This window comes from Trachinotus anak, unplaced genomic scaffold (genome assembly GCF_046630095.1).
Source record: "Trachinotus anak isolate AG129_WGS33_773 ecotype Australia unplaced genomic scaffold, CSIRO_AGI_Tana_v1 ptg000011l, whole genome shotgun sequence".
Classification (NCBI taxonomy): Eukaryota; Metazoa; Chordata; class Actinopteri; order Carangiformes; family Carangidae; genus Trachinotus; species Trachinotus anak.
In genome coordinates, this window is record NW_027273862.1 from 6089238 (window position 1) to 6114721 (window position 25484).

Genomic DNA, 25484 nt, shown 5'->3' on the forward strand with positions numbered 1-25484 from the left:
AGCTTTCGCATGAGCTGATCTAAACCACACAGAAAAAAAAAAAAAAAAAAATCACAACAAACCCACGTGGGGGATGGGGACGTGACGTCACGCGTCAACCCGGAACACGGCACAAACAACAGCAGGAGCCAAATAGACAGTATAGACTGCAGCTTTGGCTTTCCGCGGCAGCCCGCTACAGGTTTATCGACAAGGTATATATATTCATTATCGACTGATTATACGTAGGTTGTGTATTAAAAGTTAGTAAACACTCTTGACAAGTTCACAACAGTCCGTCCAGATAAAAAGCAACAAGGGCGGACGGAGTCGAAGCTAATGTTAGCTGTAAAGCTAGCCAACAGCTTGCGGGATGCGTAGCTTAATGTTGTGGTTTTCCGTATATTTCTGGAACGATACCCTCAGGTGCATGTTACATTTAAAGTTATGTCTGCCCCAAGTTGTTAATACTCCTCTACCGTAGACAGGTTCAAGCAACACGCGAAATCCCTGTTAAATTAGGGGTAGCTTTAGCTAATATTTCCTCAAAGCTCTGAACATTAAAGAGGACCTCTCAGATGAAGGGCCTAGTTTTTAATACATCAAGCACCCATATCATCAAGAAGTTGTCAATTAGGTATCCTAGTTATTCATTTCAGTTTCAACCTTAACTTATTTTATGGCCACTTATATCCTCTCTGCACCGCTGGAAGTAGCATTAACTCACGAATTACATTTGAGGAGCCAGCGTGAACAAATTAAATCAAAATAACTTGCTGTGTAATGTTAATGGACTGAGTATACCAGAAAACCTTATAGGTCTGTAAAATGTCTTTACATAAAGTGCATTTGGTAAAACTTCTGCCCATAGGCTTACCATCAATAAAGTAGCACATTATTCAGTGGAGTTTGGTTTGATGCTCCACATCACAGAACATCATTTTTCTGGTTTTTGTTTTTGAACCACAGGATCCCAGTGAGCAGAATGGCCACAGACTGGTTGGGTAGTGTTGTATCTATAAATTGTGGGCTGACGCTGGGAGTTTATCAGGGAGAGGTGTCATCTGTTGATGATGCCAGCCAGACCATCTCACTAAGACAGCCCTATCACAATGGGATCAAGTGTCCTGTTTCTGAGGTCACGTTCAGGTAAGAGCAAAGAAAGATGCTACCAAATTTTCTCATCCAACACATCCAGTTTGACCAATTTTTAAAGATTCTTCACATGCAATGTTTAAAACCCAACTAGTAGTTATTTTTTTTGTCTGTCCCTCTCCTCTGACAGTTTCCATAAAAAGCTCTAAGACTTGTAATTAGAACCTCTGCCTCAGAATTTGTAGATCTGAGTGACATTTGGTGGAAAGTTGGATCCATAAAGCTACAATATTTTCAATTTAAGGCAGGCATTTTAAACATTTTGATTTTTTTCTAATATCACCTGCTCCTATTAGAATGAAAAATCCTTGCAGATATATTGGACTATTTCCTATCATAATGTTTTTAAATTTTATTCAGATCAGGCTGTAGATGCAGATTAAAATTTATAAATGAAGATATATGATGGCCACCTATCTCCTCTTCCTGCTTTTGACCAGTTTTATATGTGGAGCTCAGGAAGAATTGCTAGAATTGCTTGTGGCTGGTATAAAGAGGATGTACTTCACTGAATCAGTCACAAACTTGGAGCAGAAATTCTACCACAGACAGTTCAGTGCTTCCCATTGAGGTTTTTGTTGATGTGGATGATGGGGGAAATGTTGGTTTCTACTATTCATGTTTGTTGCTTGGTCTGTTCTAGAATAGTTATTAATGCATTTATATGTTAATGAATCTTTATTACATATAGTCATTATCAGTAGGAATTAAACCTTTATTCATTTAAAGGTGCTATTTTTTGCTATGGCTACATAGCCATCATTAGCATGAGCAATTTGTTACTTACCAGTCTGGAAGACACATTGCAAGTTCAGCATCACACTTTCATTCTTGTAATTCATTATCTTTAATTCAAGAGAAAACTTATATATAGCACCTTTAAGTGTTGTGCCATGTTCTACTGAAAGAGCTATGCAAGACAAACTTGATTTATACGTTTGCATGCCAACTGAAAATAAATCTATATATTTAAGAATGTCAGTACAGTTTAGTTTGGTTTGATCTCCAGGTAAGGTCAGCACATTGTTTCTCTTCTAGTGCCATGGATATCAAGGAGTTGAAGTTCCTAGATATCCAGAATACTGTCAACAAGCGCAGTTCTGGTCATGGAGCTCCAAAACAACCCAGCATCATATCAGCAGGGTGCTATGACCACAGTAGCAGAACCACTCGTCCTCATGTAACTAGCAGCAGCTCTCATCCTGCCACTGCTCCAATCGCCATCCTACGCAGAGGTGGGTAAATGGGTGACCTTGGGATGGGATTCATTGACCCCACAGTTTATTTTCTTTGGTGGAGACCATTGTTAAAAATATTGACATTGTTTAGGGTTTGATAATGCCTAACGATAAGCAATGTTGTAGGATGTTGCCTAAATACTTGTCATTAATAGGACTCTGTTTGGTAATGTGTCATTTTGTCAAGTTAAAGAGGCTGAGGATGCAAGGGTCAGAACACACTGAATTATTGTCCGTTTAATTTCGGATAAGAAGAACTGAACTGTTCTAATGACTAAGGAAGACGCAAAGCAACAGCTGCATACAACAACTTGAACGACTGGTTCACTTACTCACATAAACGGTTCTTTCCAAGTATGAGTTAAGCTTGCTAAATGCATCTTTGTGCAGATAGCAAATTTAGCTTGTGTACTGAAGACAAAGACTTTTACACTCTACACTGCAAGTGTTAATCAAGGTGTAACAACTAAGCACAGCTTGATTACGCAGTGGAATACTAGATGATTGACATTTTACCAATGTTCCAGTGTGACGTAGGCTTTCATAACTAAGAAAAGACCAGTTTATTTGTGGCATACGCTTAATCATTATGAAGCTTCATTTCCTAGTTGTCACTTCACAGAACAAGACTGTTGATATTGGCAAATATTTACTACATGACGGGAATTTACAGTACTCCTCTGTTGAAGAACAGAAGATTGTTATTGTTCTTCCACTTCAGGAAATGTGACGCAGCCCTGTGTCATATGTTACCACTGAAGATAGACTGAAAATGCAAAGTCATTAAACATCATTGCTTTGATCGTACATGAGACATGTGTGGTGGTTGTGATCCTTCAAAAAAAAAAAAAGAATATTTATCGTCATAAGGTTAACTCATTTCCTTAAACAAATAGACATTGTGGGTTTTGTAGTGAATATCTCTCAAACAGATGTAAAAAACTATATTTGAAGGGAAATATTTTCAGATGCAGATTTTGAGTCTGGATTTCTGCTACAACATTTCAGAATTTGGCATCAACAACATGAAAGCATGGATCCATCCTGCATTGTGTCAGCGGTTCAGGCTGGTGGTGGTGGTTTTATGGTGTGAGAGATATTTTCTTGGCACACTTTGGGCCCCTTAGTACCAACTGAGCATCCTTTAAACGCCACAGCCTACTGAGTGACCACTGACAACAGTGTACCCATCTTCTGATGGCTGCCTCCAGCAGGATAACACACCATGTCACAAAGCTCAAATCATCTCATACTGGTTTCTTGAACATGACAATGAGTTCACTGCACTCACATGGCCTCCACAGTCACCAGATCTCAATCCAGTATAGCACCTTTGGGTGTTGGTGGAACGGGAGATTCCCATCATGGATGTGCAGCCGACAAATTTGCTGCAACTCCGTGATGCTATCACATCAATATGGACCAAAATCTCTGAGGAATGTTTCCAACACCATGTTGAATCTGTGCCACGAAGAATTAAGGCTGTTCTGAAGACAAAAGGGGTTCCAACCCGGGACTAGCAAAGTGTGCCTAATAAAGTGGCCAGTGATTGTATATATCAGTATGTATCTTCTTTCAGGGGACAGACAAAATAACACATACACTTTCAGACCGATGCAGGTGGTCTGCAATTGATCTGAGTGAATCTGTGTGTGTTACCAGACGTAGATTCAGGCCAGGGTTGGATGTGCGCTGAACACTGCTCTGCTTTGGGGAAAAAGAATTTCTTAAGCAAACATATTTGGTTTTATGTTATGTGAATGAGTTTTTGTGTACTGTTGTAGACTGCTATGTTACCAGCTGCTCTCTAAAGACCACAGAGATAAAGTAACAGGAATATAATGCAATGCAGTTAAACACTGTCCAACATTCTGCCATTGTGAAGCTTATATTATTGTTCATATTAGATCTCAGACTAGGGGTCTCCAGCAGGTGGCTTGTAAGCTACCAGCAGCTCACCCATTGTTTTAGGGTAGCTCACCCAAAGGTTCTGAGAACAAAGTCTGTACAAACCATGGATGCCATGGAGTCAAATGAGTTTCACTGTCAAATTTGTCTACATCAGATATGCTGCAGGCAACGTGCAGTGATAGCAACTCTTGGGTAACTGACAGATATAAATAAACCTCGAAGAAACAGGAAATATTGAAATATGTTGCCATGGATTAAGTGAGTTACTCTGTGGGCTTCAACTTAAACCCATGTTTTTTTAGTCCATGTGTGTTTACCTTTGGGAAAATTAAGTGCACACAATTAGCTATTGTAAGTTCCTGTTTGTTATGTACCATTGGATGTACTGACAACCGTCACTGGATTACTGACTACTGAGCTTCTTTTTTCTTTGATTTCTTAATAGATTATGGATGTGACACTCACATATGACACTGATGTGAGTTTCAGATGTTTTTGGTACAGAATGTGAGTTTTGGGTATTGATATTTGTTAAATTATCTTATTCATATGATTTGTTTTGGAGACCAGTTTGAGTGTTATGATATATGAATAAATGTAAACAGTAATATAAGACATGAGGAGCTCTCAGCCCCTTTTATTTTGTCAAAGTAGCTGTCAGAGGAAAAAAGGTTGGAGAGCCCTGACCTGACTGTGTCGTCAAGGGATTGATTCAGCTCAGGAATAATAATAGACATTTGTGTCTTATGTCAATAGTGATGATGTTCAACTTGTGACCAGTGTTCTCTTTTGGCAGGGAGTTGTGAGTCAGTTAGTCAGCTGTCTTCGTAAGCGTGACTTGCTTATTTCAAAGTTGATATTCTTTATCTTGTAGGGTTTTTTTATTTTGTTGCCCTGCGCCTGAACAGGCTTTTTAACTGTGTTTACATGCTGTTAGGTAGCTGGCATTTTAACTGTTAAAAACAGCTTATTAGTTTACATTAGCAAACTTTTAGCGATTTGTTGTAAAAATAATCTGTATAATGTAGAAATAATCTCCTCTGTCTGAAATCTGGTTTAAAGAAAACATAACAACAAATAACTACAAAATATGATAAATCATCACATGCCCCCATCATACAGTGATGAGCTGTGATGTTGATATTGAAAAGCACATCTGCATTCTCCTGTCTCAAGTTGTTGGTGTAGCTGTAAAAATGTGAATGCATTGCTCAACCTTCCTGATTAGATAAGGGTTAAAAACAGCATTTCCTCTAGTCAACATCCAGTCAGCAGGAAGTCTGCTTGGACAGCTCTGTGGCCTCTGCTGGAATCAGTTAAAGTCAGTTCACTTTCACACTCAGGATCACCAAACAATGGAGAGGTCAGAGGTCAATAGAATTGGCTAATGGACACTGTGCAATAATCTTCAGCCTGGTTGTAAAAATGACCTCTGCCTCAGTGCTTTTTCCTGTGCATTGAAGATGGAACTTGCACAATAGGATACCAATCTTTTTTTTTTTTTTTTTTTTTTTTTTTTTTTTACAGGAAAAAAAGAAATATGTTAAAATTGGTTTCTGCATTTTTTGCTTTGTATCAGAAATACGTTTAGCTCGTTGTCAAAGTCTCTGTTCCTTCTTCCTGTGTGTCGCTAGCTCCTGTTAAGAAGCTTGAGCATGGAACCAAACACACAGTCTTGCTATGACTCCCCCCAAAGATTCCCATAGCGTGCTAAGAGCTTGTACCAAAGTTCCTCTTTACAATATGTGTGTGACTAAGATCAATAAACATTCCCCCTCCCTCTCCGTGTCTGCTCCTAAAGAGAAGGTTATGCAAAGCCTGGCTTTCGTGCCTCCGTGCCCTCCTGTCCTCTCTCTCTCTCTCCCCATCTCCTCTACGTCCCTCGCTCCTGCTCTGCACAGGAAACCACCCCCCCGCACCCTCCCCCCGACAGGAAGCCATGTTGTCCCAGTGTGCTCGGAAGGCCAAAGCGATATCAATTGTGGAAGTAATGTTTACCTTTTGAGTTTTTATTTTAATCTCCAGCTCTCAGGCTGGTGGCCAGGGAGCTAATGCCCAAATTGCATGGGGCCAAAGTGCTGAGTGGCTTGGGCAGGGCTGGTCCTTTCACACGCAATGCCATGCTCCCAAGAAGCCCCCGGCCACAAAGAAGGGAAAGCAGGGTGGCCCGTTGCTTATATAAGATCACGAATTCCAGAAATGGTCTCTGAATATCTAACACTGATCTTTCTGGGAGAGTAGGATGGGAATTAAGAAAAGGACTGCTTTTTGTGATGCAGAGACCTTCAGAAGCAGATTCGAGTTCCATTAGACCCAAACAGGTCTCATTAAAAGGGCAGTTAGGAAGAGGAGCTCCAGACTCTGCTCTTATGTACTATTCCCATAACCAGCATGATGCCTCTGTTTATGGAGTGAAATTATGTGCAACCTAGTGTTTTTCCCCATAAACTCCTGCCTCGGATATTTTTAAACCAGCCACTGAGCACTTTATTAGGAACCCCTGTACACCTGCTATTTCATGCAGTTATCCAGGCAGCCAATCAGGTGGCAGCAGCATAATACATACGATCATGCGGATACAGGCCAGTAGTTTCAGTTGATGTTGTTCTTGGTGTGAAAGGTCAGAGGAGAATGGCCAGAATGGTTCAAGCTGACAGAATTTAGATAACAACTTTTTACAACTGTGATGAGCCAAGAACAGAAGTCTGAGGCTGCAGTGGACACAGGTTCACTATGACTTGACAGAATCTAGATTTCTGCTGAGGCACGCGGATGCAAGGGTCTTGGCATCAAGGTTTGAATGCCGCAGCCAATCTGAGTATCTGTTAATGGCCACAGTTTACCATCTTCTCATGGTTACTTTCAGCATGACAATGCTCCAAGTCATGAAGCAAACATCATCTCAACTGGTTTCATGAACATGACCATGGGTTCAGTGAACTTCAGAGACCTCCCCAGTCCCCAGATCTAAATCCAGTAGAACAACTTTGGGATGTCATAGAAGTAGGGATTTGCAGCATGAATGTGTAGCTGAAATATGTGCAGAAATTATTTGATGCCATCATGACAACATGGAGCAGAATCTCAAAGGAAATCAACGCCATAAAGAAATTAGGCTGTTCAGAGAGCAGAGGGAGACTGTACCCAGTAGCAGTATGGGTTTATTCCTAATAAATAGCTCAGTGAGTGTGTATCATTGAAAGTTTTTGCTGAGTATGCATTGTTGAGCTTCATATTCATACCACTCCATACACTCACACTGAGAGCTTCACTATGTGATTGTGGTGCAGTTTTGCCATAAGCCGTAGTTCAGTTTGAAATATTCCTGGCCTGTGTAGTTGGACTAATTTGTGGTGGTAAGTTTGTCCAAACTCAAGTCAGTGACATTCACTCCGTCTCGCTACTTGGTATTCATTAGCCTGTTTGACTTGGAGCTCTGCCCAGTTCATTCAGATGATTGATTCATAGCATGACAAAACACTTCCTTGTAAATAAAGACATTGTTGGCTTGTGATAATAAGCACGCTGTCTTTTATCCCTATTCACACAGTCAAACACACTAACCCACCATCTTTCTCCCTTATATGTTGGACCAGATTGTTCAATGTTTTTTTTTTTCTAAACTATAATTATTTATAATTACTAGATTAATGCAACATATTTAATAGTGCACTTGTCTTTGTTGGAAGGAAATTAGGCACACTGATATTACTTTTTGTTACGTTTTGTCGGAGCAGTGATGGAACACTGATTGCATGTCGATACACCAACTCACTGCTGAATGAAGCTACAAAAACAGAAAAAGCTCTCTTCTGCCTGTCCGTGAGCGGTGGTTGAAGAGCCGGATCGTGATATTGAGACAGGTGTCAGATTGGCTCACAGCTGGCTAGTGGTTTTGTATCAACGCCAGTGTACTATGACTGAGCCTCCCAGTGTCTTGCGTGAGAGACCAAAGCACCTTAGCTGTCACAGTGACAGTAGCGTGCGACTGTGCCTCTCTGTCTCCTGGTTAGCGTGAGAGCTCAAGATGATTGGGGTTGAAGGCCAGGTTTTTCCGGTTTTTCTGCCTTTTCTTTTTTTTTTTTTTGTTCTCGGTTCATTTTATTTTTTGTTTGAGCATACATGTATGTAAACTTTATTGAGTGCCGCTCAGGCGGCCATTGTATGTTTGGTGTGTCAGCTGTGATTTGTTCTCAGTGGGCTATAGTAACTAACCGTGAGAGGATAAGAGGAGTTGCCAATTAGAGTTACACAAGATAAAAGGAGTTTGGAACATCTAGTCAGAATTTGAAACTGCTGAGTGCAGGGAACTTATTGTGTACGGATTACACCATTTACGACAGAATGATGTATAGTATGACAGCTTGTAGTTCTTTTCAGAGGTGATTAGGATGTGGGAGGATTTCTGGATAATCTATACATTTTGGCTTTAAGTGCTTGAGATTACAGAGAAAAAAGACCTGTTGTAGCCCAGAGCAGAGACTCCTGCTCTCTGTCATGAAACCTCAGTTTATAAAATTTGGTACAACGGACCGAAGGTGTATGTTATTAATTTAATGTTTACATAGCTGCTAGTGCTGTATGATTGTTTTTCTCAGATGGTTGTTGGAATATTTCCTCATTAATTTAATCTGAACTAAAATGAAAGTTCAATAGGGACCCTTTTTGGTGCTTTTCACTGTCTCACATATATATCTTAATCAAAATACCGGTCTCTGTCTGTTGGGTGTCAGTGTTTTCTCACAAACGCATCTTATACTGTGGGTTATATTTAAACTTTAACTTAACTTTAACAAAAATAAATAATTGTACAATAATGAGGTACGTCATTAATGTGAGAATATTATGAAATAACATGGGATTATGAAATAAATATTCAGTCTTTTTTAACAGGATTAAAAACAGTAAATTCCACTGCTGGTGAAGGCAGTGTGTGTAAATGCATTTATTTCTTTTAGTGCATCAGTGCAGTAACGAATGATTGCAACCTCAGTCAGATGGGAGGATTTAGATGTCTGTTGGCTAATATGATGTTTCTATCTCTCAAAGTACTGTAGATGTGTTGTGAACTAGGTAATATATGTTGGACCAGATTATAATTTCTTTTCAGTGAAACCTTCATGAATCATGAACAGTTTTGCGGTGGTGTATCCAATCTGTTTTTTTTGTTTGTTTGTTTTTTTTGTCCTGTGGGAGAGCGAGGTACCATCAGAGGATTTTGTCCCATTAATATTCAGATTGAATCTCTGCCACCATTGTCCCGCACAGCATTGTGTTTTATGTGAGCACTCACCAAACTGAAGACAAAAGTTAGGATATGTGTGTGTGCCCTATGTGCACAATCATGACTATAAAACACATCCTCTTGTGATGTTTTTCTTACATCTTGATGTCTTTGTTTTCTCCACCTCCTACAGGTTCATCTAACAGTAGAGGGGTGACACCAGCCACAGCAAAGAAAAACAATGTGAGGAATGGAAGTACTGGAGGGCCAATGAGGTCAAAGGATGATGAGTGCTTCGGAGACGGGCCTGATGAAGACCTGGACACTGACTTTGACTTTGAGGGAAATTTGGCTCTATTCGACAAAGCCGCCGTCTTCTCCCAGATTGATGGGACCAGAAACCACAGTAGCAGGGCACAGCATCACAGCACACAGGCCGAACAGAAGCCGCTGTCCTATCGCCATGATGAGAATATTCTGGCAGGGAAGCCCGTCGTATACCGACAGATAACAGTGCCCCAGCATGAGGGTAAAGAGTATTGTACTGGTAAGAACAAGATGCATGTGCATACTCACGTACACACATGCGTGACATAATTTACGTGCTCTTCATGACTCTTTATTCTTTGATGTAGTGCTCTCGGTCAGTATGACAGCAAACTAACAACAATAGTTGAATCACGTTGTTATTAGAGTGGCTGTGAACTGAAACATGCAGGCAGAGGCATTTGTTGTGCAAACTTTAGTGTAATCCTTGAGGATGACAGTTCTGGAGCTGATCCTGACATGGCCAATGGAGAACAGGAATGCTACTGTAGTCTGCAAAAAGTTTCAAGAAATAGTGAAAAATGTCAGCTGCAGTTTACCAGAGCTGAAGGTGATTTAACTCCAGTGGTAATTTGTATTTTTCTTCCCCAACAAATGCACTATTTATTCCTGAATGTGTAACATTTGCTACAAATTACAGAGCCTTTTTAAACAACACCAGGTCAAAACCTAGCATATGGCTGGACCCTGTTGTGGAACCATTGTAAACAACTGACATCACCGTGTCCTATTCTCTCCTACTCTCTGTGCTCACATACACAGTATTTTAATACAGCTGAATGCCCAATAAAGCTGTTCTCATTTAAATGTTTTTCTGTTTCTGTTGTCAGACAACGGAACAAGTTTGAAATAGTGAGTGAAACGTGGCACAGACTACATGTTAACTTCCAAGCCATTTCCAAGCTGCTCCTCTGCTGCTAAAATCCTGAATTTAGAACCCTGACGTCTTCTGACAAAATCACCTAACACATAAACTGAAGACAAAGACTGTGCTGTGATTTCAGCTGTATTATTAAATGATCGCTCTGACAGAAAGTTAGAAGAGACAGTATATTTTTCTTATTTTGTCTCTCACACAGCACACAGCCTTCTTCTGGGATCCACAAGTTTTCAGTCACTGTATTTTCTCAAAAAGTGACTGGGGCCTTTGTTTACCTCAACTGCTGAAGGTAATGGGCCTTTATTTGAGGCAGGTTTGTATTCGAGGCAGGTCTTTATTTCCCCCTGTTTGACATGCAGAGTTGGTCATACCGGTATTTTAGTACAAAGCCTTGTTTTGAGTCGCCTTGTTAAGATTACTGCATTACATGTTAATACAAACTCAACACTTCTTGTAATCGTTTCAGATTAAAAGCCCTTAAGTGCTTCAGTTGACAGAAACCTTTTATTTGTTAATAGGGCTTTTATTGCTGTGCTGCAGTAAGTGTATTGTCTCATTTCCGGATGCTGGCGTTTCTGTTGTTTACATGCTAATCAGATCTGCTAGTTTCTTTAGCTTAGCAGTTACCAATGGCTTCTCTCTCTCCTGCTCACGCTTGTTCAGTGTGTCGGATGTTTGGTCTTTCCTCTGCCTCCCATCGTAATGATGATAAACTGACTGATGTAACAAGAGGTGTAGCCCTAAGCCCACGGTGTGTGTGTGTATATCTATCTATATATATATATATATATAGATAGATATACATTTTATTTTACCCTTTGTGGTTGATTGCCACAGACTTAGTCAGTTTTTCTCTGAATATAAAACATTTCCACCCTGATCCTTAAAATGCCTGTTTTTTCCAACATTTTGAAACCCAGATGTATTTAATTATATAAAACATAGGAACAAACATAGGAGAAGGTGCTAATTCTCAGTCTTTATTTCTCTGATTTGTGAAATTATTTCTGTGTAATAAAAACAACAATGGAATCTTGGTATACTGGTATCAGGTCAGATTTTCCATGAAGCATGTCAGTCACAATGCTAGTGTGTAATTACAAGGTACATCCCAACAATACCTTGTTTTGTATATCAGATATGAGGAAAGGAAAAGAATATTTAGAGCAGGTCATAAGGTATTTATGGATCCACTGTGACAACCCTAATGACACACCTGCTGTTACTCACCTGCTCCTCCCACGGTGTCCAGGAGGATTGTATGTACTCACCATAATTTACTTTCATATGAAATGATTAACATGTGACTCTTGTACAGGGAATAACCTTGCAATTATGCAAAATCCCTCTTTGGGACATTTTATCAGTGAGCATGTCAGTGTTGTGAGCACAGTGTTTGTTTTGGACAGAGTATTTTTTTTCCACTGTGTTTCAACTTTGACCAGGAGGACCATCTGTTTATCTAATAACGCTGTTACAGCCTTTGCCAAAAGCTGTAATAATTTAAACTCTTTTACACTTGATTCTGAGGCTCAGAGGCTCTCAGCTCTGTGGGGAATGTGCTGCAGTGGCTCTTGCCATTGAACACAATGAGAAAAACAACACGCAGTATAAAGAGTGGGCTCACAGCCGATTTCCACCATTGGCCAGAGGGAGGTCACCATGGGGCAGACTCCCTGGCAGTATATACCCATGGTTACATAAGGTGTGCATGAAGTTGACTTTTGACCCCCCACCCCCCTGTTATAAGCCCACAGAGATGAGGAACCCATCCTTTCTCCCTCTTCAGCCCACTCCAGCAGTGTTACATAACTAGTTACAAGAGACACAAGATAAGTAAATAGCACACTAGCACAGGCCATTGAGTCCAAGGTGTGAAAGAAGCAGTGAGTGGGTGGAATTGGGGAAAGGGCTGAGTGGTATGGTGTGTCAGTGTAGGTGTTGTAGTAGAACCAGAGCGATCAAATTCCACCTTTTTCTGTTCATGAGATAGAGTAGTTTACAGGAATGATGAGCAAATGGTTATGTAAAATACAGGGAATAAAATGTATCATTGTGTTGGTAAATTTTTCTCTAAGCATCTCCTGAGCATTAGCGCCAAATTCTTCTAATCTCATTTGTTTGTGATATTGCTCAGCAGCCAGTGTGTACATGTAGTATCTCTCCTGTGCTGATGAATAGCAGGACTAGGATGACTAGAGCAAGTGTAGTGGCAGATAAGAATCTCAGCTTTTTCATTCCTCGGCTGTGTACAGTAGATGATGGGCAGGTTGTAATACTAATGGTGTTTCTAGGATTTACATCCCAGACTGTCTATCTGATTGTGGTGACACAGCACAGCTCAGCGGGGTCAGCTGTCTACCAATCAGCAGACAGCTGCCAAGCAGAGCCTCCTTTTCTTACTGTGCAGGCAGATCTGCTTCCCAGGGCTGTCATCATAATCCCCATCCACTGCACTCTGTAATTAGCATGCCGCCGTACAGCCTTACATAAACAGCACCTCTGAAGCAGGAACAAACCGCAGTGCTCTTGACCTGGAATCTTTGCCAGTAAACAGATAAATCAACAATACGAGGACAGAGAAAGAAAAACAAAGTGCCCAGCTGTATGTTAGGGTTGCCATAACGCACTGGCATGGGGGGTTGACAGGCCTGTTTCTATAGAGCATTGTTTATTGTAAAGCTTGCAGTCTGTGTTAGTTTAGTTCTGCTATCGTCTCGCTTTCCTCTACTGTGATTGACTCCAGCTGTGCAGCGAAACCTCTCCAGTGCAAACAAGCCAGGCTGCAACACAAACTGCAACGAAGCCAACTGCCAGCTTGTTTTCCAATTTTTTAATTTGTGTATTTTTATTTATTTATTCATGCTGTATCACTTTGCATGAAGTAAACTTAAAAATGTGTCATTATAAAATATTTTAACCATTTCTGCCCCAGTGACCTTGGGATAAATGGGAACCCCCAAGTGTTATAATCTTCTCTTTGAACTGCACACTGTTAGGTAAAGAGGAGGCCACTACTGGGGGTTTAGAGACTCAGGGGCTGCAGTACACATGGGGAAGTGATTCATTTTAGAGTGGTAGTGCAGGTTATTTGACATGGGGATGTGTGATGTAGTCATGCATAGCTGATCTAAATCTACTGGGAGAGGCAGCAGGGACCACGGCACACTAGCAGAGTGATGTGATGCTGTGCACGGGGCCGGCAGACAAAAAGTGTGTTTTAGACACTTTTAAAAGACGCCCACCGAAACAGTCCAATATCCATTTAAATGTACGCTTCATTTAGAATATTTTCAGCTATTTTTCTTTTTGTCAAAACAAAGTGAAGTTTAGCTCTTTCTGATTCACTCAGCTGACCTGCACCTGCAGTGTAATACAGTGCACACTGTAGGAGCATTTGTGCGTAGGAATACAGTAGGTCAGCATTTGGGAAAAATGTAGTATTACAGGAAAGTGCTGTGTTGACATTAAGAAAAAATGCTGAAAATATTCTTTTTTTTAAAATATATTTTTAGATTTTCTATTAATTATATTCTCACTTGAAGTTTCAAGCTGCAGTTTTGTCCTTTTGATCCTTAGACCTTCTTATGAATCAACATAAATTTAACCTGATGGTGGCCTCACTTACTAAAAAGTCTTGCATGTGAAAGGACAAAAAAAATCCTGCAAATTGTTGATCACGCCCACTCCTTTTATTCCCTTGTACTGAGGTAACATTCATATAACCTGTAATATGACAAAAAGTTCTGACAAGTGGGTACAAGTGATGAAAGGATTGCAGGGCTCTTTGTCTGTTTTATCCAATGAAGGCCTGGGACGCATTATTCAATGGGGTAAAAGTGATCAGCTGGATGTAAGATTGTTTCATCGCAGTCAAGATTTTTTTCATCATATGCACCTGTCAATACGATTGTTTACAGGGACTTTGGAGGGAGTTTCCAGGAATAACAATCTCAGGTTGTTTGAAACATTCAAACTTTAACTGAGAATTGACACAAGCAGTGTTACTCTGAGTGGCTCAAGAGACAAAATGAAGAGTGCCACCTACAGAGGTGTACTTAACCAATAGAAAATCCAGTGAATAATGTTAATTGGTTTAATTGATAAGTGATTTGTGCAAAACACAATGCAGAAAGCACTGAGCAAAGAGCTACTGGCACCAAAGACATTACCAACTTGATAAGAAGGAATCTGACAGATTACCACATTAAGCCCTTTTTCTGTGAGTGAATGAATGGGCGCCCCATCTGGCTACCTCTGCAGCTCTTGCACTGCAGAACAGAGGAATGGAAGAGCCTCGTCTCGCTCTCCCTATCCCAGCCGAGCCTTAAGTCACACATGGCCCGCATCCAGCCAGTGTGTATTGCTTTCAGTTCCATCGGCTCCCTTGTCATGCTTGACGGATTGCTTCCAGGTCAGTTTATTTTAGTGCCGCTGCATATTCATGGCTACCCGGTTTGGCTAGTTGGCTCTCAAGGTTGTTTTCACACCACATCAAGAGTGGGTGTGTGTGCATAGATAATTGCATGTGTGTCAGAGTGTCAGGGAGGAGAACATTGTGTGTGTGTGTGCGTGCGTGCATGCGTGCGTGTGTGTGTGTGTGCGCGCGTGTGTGTGCGCGCGAAGTGGAAGTGGTGGTAGTGGCAAGTTCAGAACTTCAGTAAGAGAGTTACTTAGAAGTGCACCTGGTGGGATGTTTGAAAAGCAATTAGTGCATACTAGTGCAACTCCCACTTCCTCTGAGCTTGGCACTCAAGGCAGCAGTTTGCATGACAAGAGGCAGTTGACTTTCTTGTGCTTATCGCTCATGTGAGGATTGGCATGTTCCAGATTTCTGTTGCCCACTGAAACATATTAACAGTCTTTCTGCGGTATCAATAAAAGAATAGTGGGAGGGGAGCAGGGCCAACCTAAAGATAAGCCCGAATTTCAGTCAGGCACGGCATGAGTCTCTGTGTTTATATGGAGTTATCTTGTGCATGAGGGTGTGCGTGTGTGTATGTGGCATGGTTCATTGTGTGCGTGTCACTTTGTCCATGTTGCATGCCAGGGTGAAAAGTTGTGGATATACATGTGTTTGTACAGCAACTTCTTGTGAGTGTGATTGGGCTGAGGTGTGTGCTAGTGTGCGTGAGTGTGTGCGTGCGTGTCAGTGTGAATTTGTGTGCACCAATGAGGCCACCAAGTTCTCAGCTACAAGGCCAGAGATCTGTAGGAGGCCATTAAGGACTTAACTGCCTCCCAGCAGCTTTATTTATCAAAGGGATCCTGAGCCGTGCAGTTCCCCCAGCTTGACTTTCATTACCCTTCTAATGTGCCACAGGCAATAGACAGCCAGAGATTAGCACAGACTCTTTAAAGGTTTCTACACACTTCAGTTTGTACAGTGATAAAAGGCTGAATTGTAGTTATGTAATACAGTAATTCAAAAAATACACAAAAGAGAACAATTCTGACAAGGTTAGGTGATTTAGCATGACAGCACACATAGAGACAAAGGGATGTATGCATTTTCCTCTAAAGAAAGAGAACTACTAAAGATGAGGTGAATTTCAAAGCAGAATCTACTTTTGGAAAAAAAGGGTGTGATAGTGGCAGTGAGCGGAAATGTAAAAATGACAACCAATCCACATGTAGTCACTATGTATCTTACTGTACCTGTGTAGAACATTCTCCATACAAAGCTAAACATCTTCAAAAAACTTAGAACCAGTCCTTAGTGTCAATGGGACACTTTGATCCTAAGGACTGTGTCAAATGCCTGACTGTGTCAAGCTTCCTACAGTAAAACAGATTGACCCTTGTGGTAACGAGGGGCAGCAATTACACGGCACAAAAAAGGGTCCACTTGGGTTCATTGTCCTTTATACAATTTTCTTTGCTTCTCTGGGAGCTTGACTGAAAAAAATGGCAGGGCAAATATATTGTCCAGTGTTAGCTTATTGCAGATATATTTTGTAATTGGCTTTATGTATTCAGGTGAATAACACTGAGATATAAATCATGTTTTCAAGACAGATCTGAATGTACATAAAAATAATTTACAATACAATTCAAATAACAAACAATTAAAATTACAAAATTTTAGTAAAAGTAACACAGAAAGAAAATTCAAAACAGCCATTTATCCAGAGAGAAAAAGCCTCATCAGTTGAAACAATTGCATTCTGTTTTGGGCAGGTTTAAAATCGTGTTTTTGAAATGTGGATAACTCATAGGGCTGTCCATTTTTTAAATGCTCTGTAGCTTATTCCATGTGTCTGAAGCATTAAATCTGAATGTGGTCTTTCCAAATTCAGAATTAACTTTAGGTTATGAAATATTAGCCAGTCATGTGACTGGCTTTATATATTGGTGTAAACACATACAGTAAGAAAACAAGAAATTACAGTACAAGAATGTCAAAGATGGCCTCTCTGAAACCTTCCAGGGACTAATAATATTTTATTAGATTTTGAAGTGTAAAATCACTTTCCTGCACATACTTTATGCAGTTCTGTATATTTTCCCATATATAACCAGTCTTCCATCATTAGCCAGTGATGGGTTAAAAGTCTGCTCAGAGGTAACTTGACAGTTATTGTCAAGGGAAGGCAGATCACTCCTCATTCAAATGGCCCCTAATGTGGAAATGGGGAACTATTGCAGTTGTAAATTATATAGAGAGCATTTTTATTTAGTAGTGACACGTGCTCCAGCAAAGACATGAGGATTTGAAAAAAAGTTGTGCTTTCCTTTAAATGCTTTACACAGTTACATAATACTGAATTGAAAATAGATTGGGTGACATGTCCCATCTTAAAATGTACAGTCTCTGAATTACTCTGGTTGAGAAAATGCTCTTTATTTAATAGCCATTGGCTGCGTCAACAGTTTAATTTCTGAAACTGAAATGAATCCATTGTTTGTCCCGGTCACCACCATGCCTCCCCCATGTTTAGTCCTCCCCAGTCTCTCACCACAAACCGTTGCGATAGAGGTGCAGGTGTTCATATGTATATGATGTTTGTCCCCTTTTTTGTCACGCTAACCTGCTGTATGTTTTGACTGAGACAGCAGCCAATGTGGGGGGTCCAGCCCAGTGCAGCCCCGTCCTAATGCTAGGGGTGGGAGATTGGTCAGGAACCATGTGATGGTGCGTGTGAACTCAGGCCCTGCAGGGAATAGGCGTCTCACTCGAGCTGCCTCATGTTTGTCATGTTTTGTAAAGGTTGCCAATCTTCCCTTTGTTGCTGCAGACAGCAGTGACAAACAGGAGAGGAAATGGAGAATCTTCCGTGATGGGAACAAGATCAGGTCATGAGGAGGAGGAAGGGCTTTTCCCTGGGGAATGGGTTCCTCGCAGGGGGATATGAGTTACTTAAACATAACTGCCACCCCCAGAGAACCTGGGAGCGTGTTTATCTGTAGACCAATGTCCTTATCTTAGAGGTCAGATTCTGGGTTTTACTTCTTTTCCAGCTGTTATTTTTCAAGGTGCACCGATGAAAATAAATGTATGTATATATATATATAAGATATATAATAATTCAGGTCTGCGTTTGAGTTTGTTTCTGGAACTTGTCAGACTGTTACAAGGGATGCAAGAATATGAGAGTACAGATATGTCTATGAATGTACTTCATCTTTTTTTTCAGGGGTTAATTCAACCTTTTAATCTAAATGTAATACACGCTGCTCAGTCGCTCTCTGTTTCAGAGAGAGAGACATTGTGGAATTTAAACTTTATGCATATATGAATTGTACCTGGTGGCATATATTTACTAAAATACCTGCCACTGTCTCACAAAATCAGTGATGTTATACGGATTATTTCTGTGGGAAAGTTAGAAGTGGACTACATTTACCAGTAAGCGACGCAAGGTTCAGTTGCCTGGTTTTGGCATGGAGCTTGACACGACTTTGATAGCTGCGGAGCAATGTTAGTGACGGTGCTAATTGCTATTGGAGAAATTCTCTTTTTGTGCTTTGTGTCTTGCTTAATTAGTGACACGCCATCTGGCCAGATGTTCGCAAGATAAAGAAATGACAGAGTAGCGTTAACATGCTGTCTATCTCACCTCCTGTTTTCCCTTTGCAGACTCAGGCCTGGTGGTGCCCAGCGTGCCCTACGAGCTTCATAAGCGTCTACTAGCAGCCGCAGAGCACTGGGGCCTGTTGCTTGAGCGCAGGCTGGAGGCAATAGGCGTCTGCTCCAGTCAGATGGCTCTGACGTTGCTGGGTGGACCAAACAGGTAAGGAATACCAGTCTGGGCACTGGTATGGTGGGGAGGCCTGAAAGAGCTCATGGCTGATAAGTGTAAGAAGTGAGAAGTTAATCAGTTCCTCAGATACATGACTTGCCATCTGATGTACAGTACAGTGCAGTAGAGCCACTGTCGTTTGTGTAATAATAAGAAGAATGCACAGCGGTGTGCCAAACACCCCTATCTGAGGAATTAACCCCTAACCCAATCATAAGAGCTCTCACTTTTTGTTTTCATGTACTGTTTTCCAGTTTCCATGGCTATCATCTTTACTACCATGTTTCTACATGAGTTAGGTGGTGTTGACCTTGACTCCCCTCAGGGTTTATTTTGTCAGGAAAGCATCCTAATAGACCGAAGACACCCCTGTTTGGTATTGTTTACCTGCACCTTTATTAGCAATGAAGTCTTATTTTAAGATCACAGACGCACAGCGCAGTGGCTCATATAACAAACAGGTTTGTTGTCTCGGATCCTTTTATCAGTGCAGCACTGTGATACTTGTGTGTCTCATGTTTACACTGGAACTACCATGAGTTCAGATCAAATTTAATTTTGTATTGTAATAGCACGATCACAGACACTACAATAGTGGCAGCAGACACTTTATCACTCCGTTCATTCTCAATGTAACAGTACTCAGTTCTTTAATTTAAGCTTCCAGATATCTCTTGCCTATGTGTGCAGTAATTCATTGCAAACAGGACATTTTAAATCTGTGATTATGTATAAGATGGTGGCCATAGTTTATAAGCTTTAGCTAAGTTGTTACTGTGTTTTAACAAAAGGCACGAACAAAGAGAATTTCTAAAATATAATGTCAAAACAGCATAACACACTGCAAGGACCTGCTGTGACAGCACATTTAACATGCTTTACTTATTACTAACATTACCTCTGTTAATGTTTTCTAAAAAGGCTTTTCATTGGCTAGTTGTATCTCTGTCCAGTGTGACAGATTAACAATGAGTTATTTTGTAACAAATCTACAGTGTCTGTATTATTTTTAGCAAAACTCTAAGAACTGTATTATTGTTACATGCATGTTACAGAGTGACTGATATGAGTATGAGTTGGCGTTGCATGTAGGTTGGCTTGGTGTCCATAAACAGCCATGTCTCATGTCGTTCTTGATGAAGCCAGGGTTGAAGTTGGATATTAGCCCTTCACCATCTTCTGCTTTTGATATTGTGGATTTATTGCAGTTTGTTTGATTTTACAGGTGTTGTGTAAGTGGTTGCCTTCCGTCTTTTTGTAACATGATCTCTTTGTCCCCAGACTCACCCCAAAAAACGTCCACCAGAGGCCCACCGTGGTCCTCCTGTGTGGGCCCCACCTCCAGGGAGCCCAGGGCATCAGCTGTGGTAGACACTTGGCCAACCACGAAGTGGAGGTCATCCTCTTCCTGCCCAATTTTGTCAAGATGCAGGAATCTGTCACCAGTGAGGTCAACCTCTACAGCAGGACCAGTGGCAAGCAAGTGTCCAGCATCAAAGGTAAAATACACCAGCGGAGACTTTTTAGATGATTAAATCCCTGTCTGCTCAGGTTTCATTTACACTGATGGAAAGGACCAATCATGACTGAGTACCTGTGCAAGCAGTAGTTTTCTCAGACAAACGTTGCCCTCTAGTGGAGTAGCATCATTTAAAACACTCCATCTTGGACATGTGCTTGTAACTCAGAACACTGAGTTTTTCTCATGTTTGCAAATTGTGTAGTTACATTAAGAAAATGTGAGAAAAGCTGGTGGTGATTTGTGTTTCTGTGTCAATTTGTTAAGTACACACCAGGCTTGTAGTCTGGCAACACAGGGACGAGCTACACGGCCAAGTGCAGGTGCAGGTTTCAGCCTCTTATGATGTGAATTATTTTTGACCCTTGTTTAGACATTGTAGAGTCCCGTAGATAGATAGTAAAGATTGTTTTCAGAATATCTCTCAGATAAAGCAGCAAGCTCACATACACTAAAATGTGTTCTTTCACGGTTTTGTGAGGCAACTTTGAAACACTGCATCCACCAACTGTATGTTTTGTTTCTTTCTTCTACTTGTGCTGTGTCTCAGACCTTCCTGCGAGCCCAGTCGATCTGCTCATCAACTGCCTGGACTGCCACGAGAACCCACTGCTGAGGGAACAGTCCTGGTACCAATCCGCCACTGTCTGGGCCAACCAGAACCGTGCTCCAGTCCTCAGTATCGATCCTCCAGTCAGTGAGCAGCATCAGACTGTCAAGGCGAAGTGGACTCTCTCTTTAGGACTTCCACTACCTTTAGCTGAGACAGAGAGCAGGGTCTACCTCTGTGACATTGGCATCCCTAAGATGGTGTTCCAGGAAGTCGGAATCAGATACCACTCACCCTTTGGATGTAAATTTGTCATTCCTCTGCACCGAGCATAACACAACATCCACTCATTTCTCATTACACTTTGGTGCAAGTGCACAGTGGGAGGGAATGGTCTGCGTTTCCACAGTGGGTGTGAGGCACCATTGCTAGTTTCCATGTATGTGGAAACTGTGTGACCAAAACCATATTCATTTGCAAAGTTTACAGAACATAATGACTCGTTTGGGGGCATCATCTGAAAGACTGACCTACACGTGTGTAGTAGGTCTGTCCTCTCATTGGCTGGACACTCTCAGGGGCCGCCAGACGTTGCGTGCGACACCTCTTGTTTTTGAGAGGAAAAGGTTTCCTGTTCTTTTGTGTGTCTTGATAAGGGCTCTGTGACTATGTGAATATGTTTACAAAATGCTGAGCACTGTGAGTCTATGTGACCCCTGACCCCGTGACCAGTCAGAGCAGCAGCGACTCAGTTCCTGTTTCCTCCTTTAGATTTCATGTGGAGTCTGGTGCTGACCCCGGGAACTGGGGCACAGCTCAGCCTAAACCTGCCGTTTATCTCCTCCATCTCCACTGTCTTTCAATTTAATGGAGTTTTGTTTTTTTTTTTTTTACAAACACAAATGTGTGTGTTTTGTCTGTCGGTAATGGTTGTAGCATGTTACATTGAAAACATAGCATCATACAGAGTTTATATTTGTATTTATTTTTAAGTACACCTCAGGAATAATGTATGAAAATTGAAACACGTTACATTAGCATTTACATTGCATTTGATGGCACTCTTTCCACACTGTTGGTTGTTCTGAATTCATAACGACTGACAGTTAAAATGAGAAGTGGTGGCAGACGCTCTAGAGGATTAATTTTCTGTATTTCTGAAGTCCAGCAGATTAGACAGGAATTTGAAGCAAACATTCCAAGGACCAAAGAAAAAAATATCTTCATCTCCAGGGATTATAGCGAGGCAGGTGCAGTGAAACATTTTCAACCACATTCAGTGAAACACCCGCTCCAGCCAACTTCCCCTCCTTCAGTCAGCATTGTGATCTTGTGTTAAAACTTTGGATCAGCAAAATGTCAAGTTTATAAAATCAAGTAAAACAGCCTTATTTTTAGACTGGCAGCTATGCACTTTTGAAATTATGCAGATTGGGTTTTTCAAGATGTTAAGTCCTTGGGTCATGAACTTTCTTTCCAACCACTACTTGCAGTAAAAACCTGAAAATCACAAAACTGTTGTCACAAATTATAAATGACAGCCTTAATAGGCTTTGCAGGTTCAATCTTAACTAATGTCTACATTTAATGTGGACATTAGTTAATTGGGAACAAGACAAGGGCTGCTAAAAAATGTAAGAATTGTACTTCCTCATCTCTTGAGAGTTTGCTCAAAACCAGAAACTGCCCAAAACCAGGTGTAAAAATCTGGTGGAGGGAAGCAGAATAGATTAAAATTAATCTGTTGGTGCTTTGATGAAGTTCTAAATAAGAGATCTGAGTGTTCATGTAAATCACATATTCAAAAGACTCCGGCCTCTTTTCCTGTACTTTCTTAGAAGCACTATTCTTCTTCTGCACTGCAACAAACTCTAAAAAACCTTCATATTTGATTATGTCTGCGAATAACAGGTCTTGTTTTAAAAAATACCATGCAGGTTTGATTGTAGATGAGGTTTTGGCTGCCTTGGTTACTGCTGACATAGCCGGTAATTTAAGAGCAAAGTAGCTTTTGTAAGCCTTTTGTAAGAGTTTGGTAAGTTTTTGTGAAAGACATTCTATGGAAAATGGGATCTTGAAATGTGTTTCTTAAATGTATCTTTAGGTATACATGTGAAGCACAAAGCAAAGTATTTGAAGGTGCAGAAAATGTATCATTGATAAACATTCAGCCTGGATCTTCTGACAAAATGCAGATGCTATGGTGACAGTGGGTACTCCTTTATATGCAAATAAAATAAAAACACTTTGTAAAACTGTACCGGATATCAGCCATGGTCACTGACAAAATACCGCACCTCAGTTTCTACACCAGCTACACTTAGGCCAACACATTCAAGAGGGAAATATTATACTTTATACCCCCTGTTCTTGACAGTTATTGGTTCCACTTACTACTCTGGATAATACGATTTAAAATACATAACATATGATCATTTTATAAAATATGATGTTTCATTATAGATTCCATGACCCAGAAAGGGAGGTAGAATTAGCTCCATATGGACCGGCTGCAACATTCAAATACCTCTTGCACATTAATTCATCAGGAATAGTTATCCAGTAATCTAACTCTCTGAATGGGGCCAGTCTGCATAATGAGTTACTTAACTTGTCATACTTGCCTAAACTTTTTCATAACACGTTTATAAGACTGCTTGTAGTGGAGTCTGTTTCTGGTAGTAACACTTTTTACTGAGGTAAATATGAATACTTTATTAACCACTGCTGTGGAAATCAGTCCCAAGATTATCATAATACAGAAATGGATTCATCAGTATATACACAAAGTTTACAAGAAGTATCTGAGATTACATTCGGTTTTGAGCCCATAAGGTGTTAACTCCCTCTCGTGTTAACTATTTCTAGTGGTCAATGATTGTGATTAACTCAGATGTACCCTTGTGGATTGTTCACAGTGTCACTGATGGTGGTACCAGGGGTGAGGTGTAAATGAGACTGTATCATACTTGTATTCAGTTTGCCCTGCCCCTAAACAGGTAGACCAGACAGGTAATATACAGGAAGTGCAGTGTGTATTTCTATACAAATAGGAAAAAGGAAAAGAATTATCACTTGCCATGGATACAGCAAAACAAGATGAACTGTTATATTAAAACATATATCCATCCTGTGCGTTCACCCCTGACCTGTACAGGACACCTCCCGCTGTAACAAGTCGGCCATCAGTTGACAGTCTCACCTGTTGGCCACACGGTTGTGCTCACAGACCGCTCGCCCTGTGGCAGTGCTGTTCCTCTGCGCATGCGCGTTCCGCTGACGGAGCGGAGACCATTTCCTCCAGCAGCAGGCCTCGCAGAGCTCCGCCGCTCGCACACACGCGTAAGCGTACGCACACAGGCAGACAGGAGTACGGACAACCGTCAAAGCAAAGCCACGTTTGGGATTGTCTGATCTCGCTGCAAAAACTGGATGCCCCCCAACCGCAGGAGTCACCCTAATGGGCCTTCGCCGCTAATTTACAGCAACATCTGGTCGACACCACAGTGGTATCTTTTGGGTGAGTTGCCCCAGCGCAGTCACTGTTTTGTCTTCGTTGTGTTGTCGCTGCCGCTGCTGCCGCTGCAACGTTTTAGCATTGGAGGCTTCAGGAGAGGGAACAGGGAGGGGGATGTCACTGTGGGGCTGAATATGCTGCTCGTATGTCGGGTTTACTTTGCATTCACCAGCGGCTTTAAAATGTTACGTTAAGGCAAACGGTTTTCAGTGTACAGAGCTAACGGTAACGCTGTTTGAGAGCGTTAGCGTTAGCTGCTAGTTAACGTACAGTGTAACGTCACAACATCCATTATCGGACACTATTTATGCTAAATCTGAACAGATTTTATCCCCCCGGTTTACTCCCTAACACATTCACTGGGTTTGACAGCATAACAGCACACACACCAACGAAACAGGGCAACTGTTAAGCGACTGTTGTGTGGTTCGTTTATGTGAGCTATGATGTTCTTGTTATGGGCGATTTTGCGGCTGTGCCCGAAACCTCCAAGTCACCCCCCCTTCCTCTCCTCTGTTTCCATAGTCGGACACCTTGGTCGCGGCTAACGCCTTGTGGTCTTTAACCTTTTACTTTGACTCCGCCTCTTTGTCTTCCTTAAGTCTTTTCTGGCACACTGTAGCCCAGTACTGTAGGGGGGCGCAGAGACGAAGCTGGAAGTCTATAAAACAGGGAACCAGACAGCACTGGGTTACAGGCGGATGCGCCGTTTTGGATTTTTGTAAACTGTCCTGGAATAGACTGTAGAGGCTAGTGTGTCGGTTAGTGTGTCGTTTGACAATAACCGCTTTTTATGTCACACCACAGTGCCAACACTTACTTTGGTTTGACATAAAAATTATGTCGCACAAAAGTATTTTGCTTGGTACTGGGGACAAAAAGCAGGAAAGAATGATCCTGTCCGATAATGGACCTAGTAATTTTAGCCACCTCCGCGCTGC

The 25484-nt window shown here is 41.2% G+C and overlaps 2 protein-coding genes across 2 annotated transcripts in view; both read left to right on the forward strand.

Moving 5' to 3' along the window:
- Positions 1-69: 69 nt before the first annotated feature.
- On the forward strand, positions 70-23286 carry LOC139627555 (enhancer of mRNA-decapping protein 3-like). The gene is made up of 7 exons (XM_071488412.1): positions 70-194; positions 949-1128; positions 2173-2369; positions 9701-10054; positions 18795-18948; positions 20239-20456; positions 21027-23286. Exons 2-7 carry the CDS (start codon positions 965-967, stop codon positions 21359-21361), a joined length of 1422 nt encoding a protein of 473 aa, XP_071344513.1. The 5' UTR covers positions 70-194; positions 949-964; the 3' UTR covers positions 21362-23286.
- Positions 23287-24366: 1080 nt separating this feature from the next.
- The window catches only part of LOC139628480 (tyrosine-protein kinase CSK), a 44026-nt gene continuing 42908 nt past the window's right edge, over positions 24367-25484 (forward strand). The window contains exon 1 of the mRNA XM_071490177.1: positions 24367-24546. The gene's annotated coding sequence lies outside the window, so the exon portion shown is untranslated. The remainder of the gene's footprint in view (positions 24547-25484) is intronic.

Excerpts from the sequence above, each read along its gene's own strand:
- LOC139627555 (XM_071488412.1), top strand. The coding sequence starts at position 965 with ATGGCCACAGACTGGTTGGGTAGTGTTGTATCTATAAATTGTGGGCTG. Across the intron at positions 1,129-2,172 it reads GTTTCTGAGGTCACGTTCAG|TGCCATGGATATCAAGGAGT; the intron begins GTAAGAGCAAAG and ends TTTCTCTTCTAG. Across the intron at positions 2,370-9,700 it reads AATCGCCATCCTACGCAGAG|GTTCATCTAACAGTAGAGGG; the intron begins GTGGGTAAATGG and ends CACCTCCTACAG.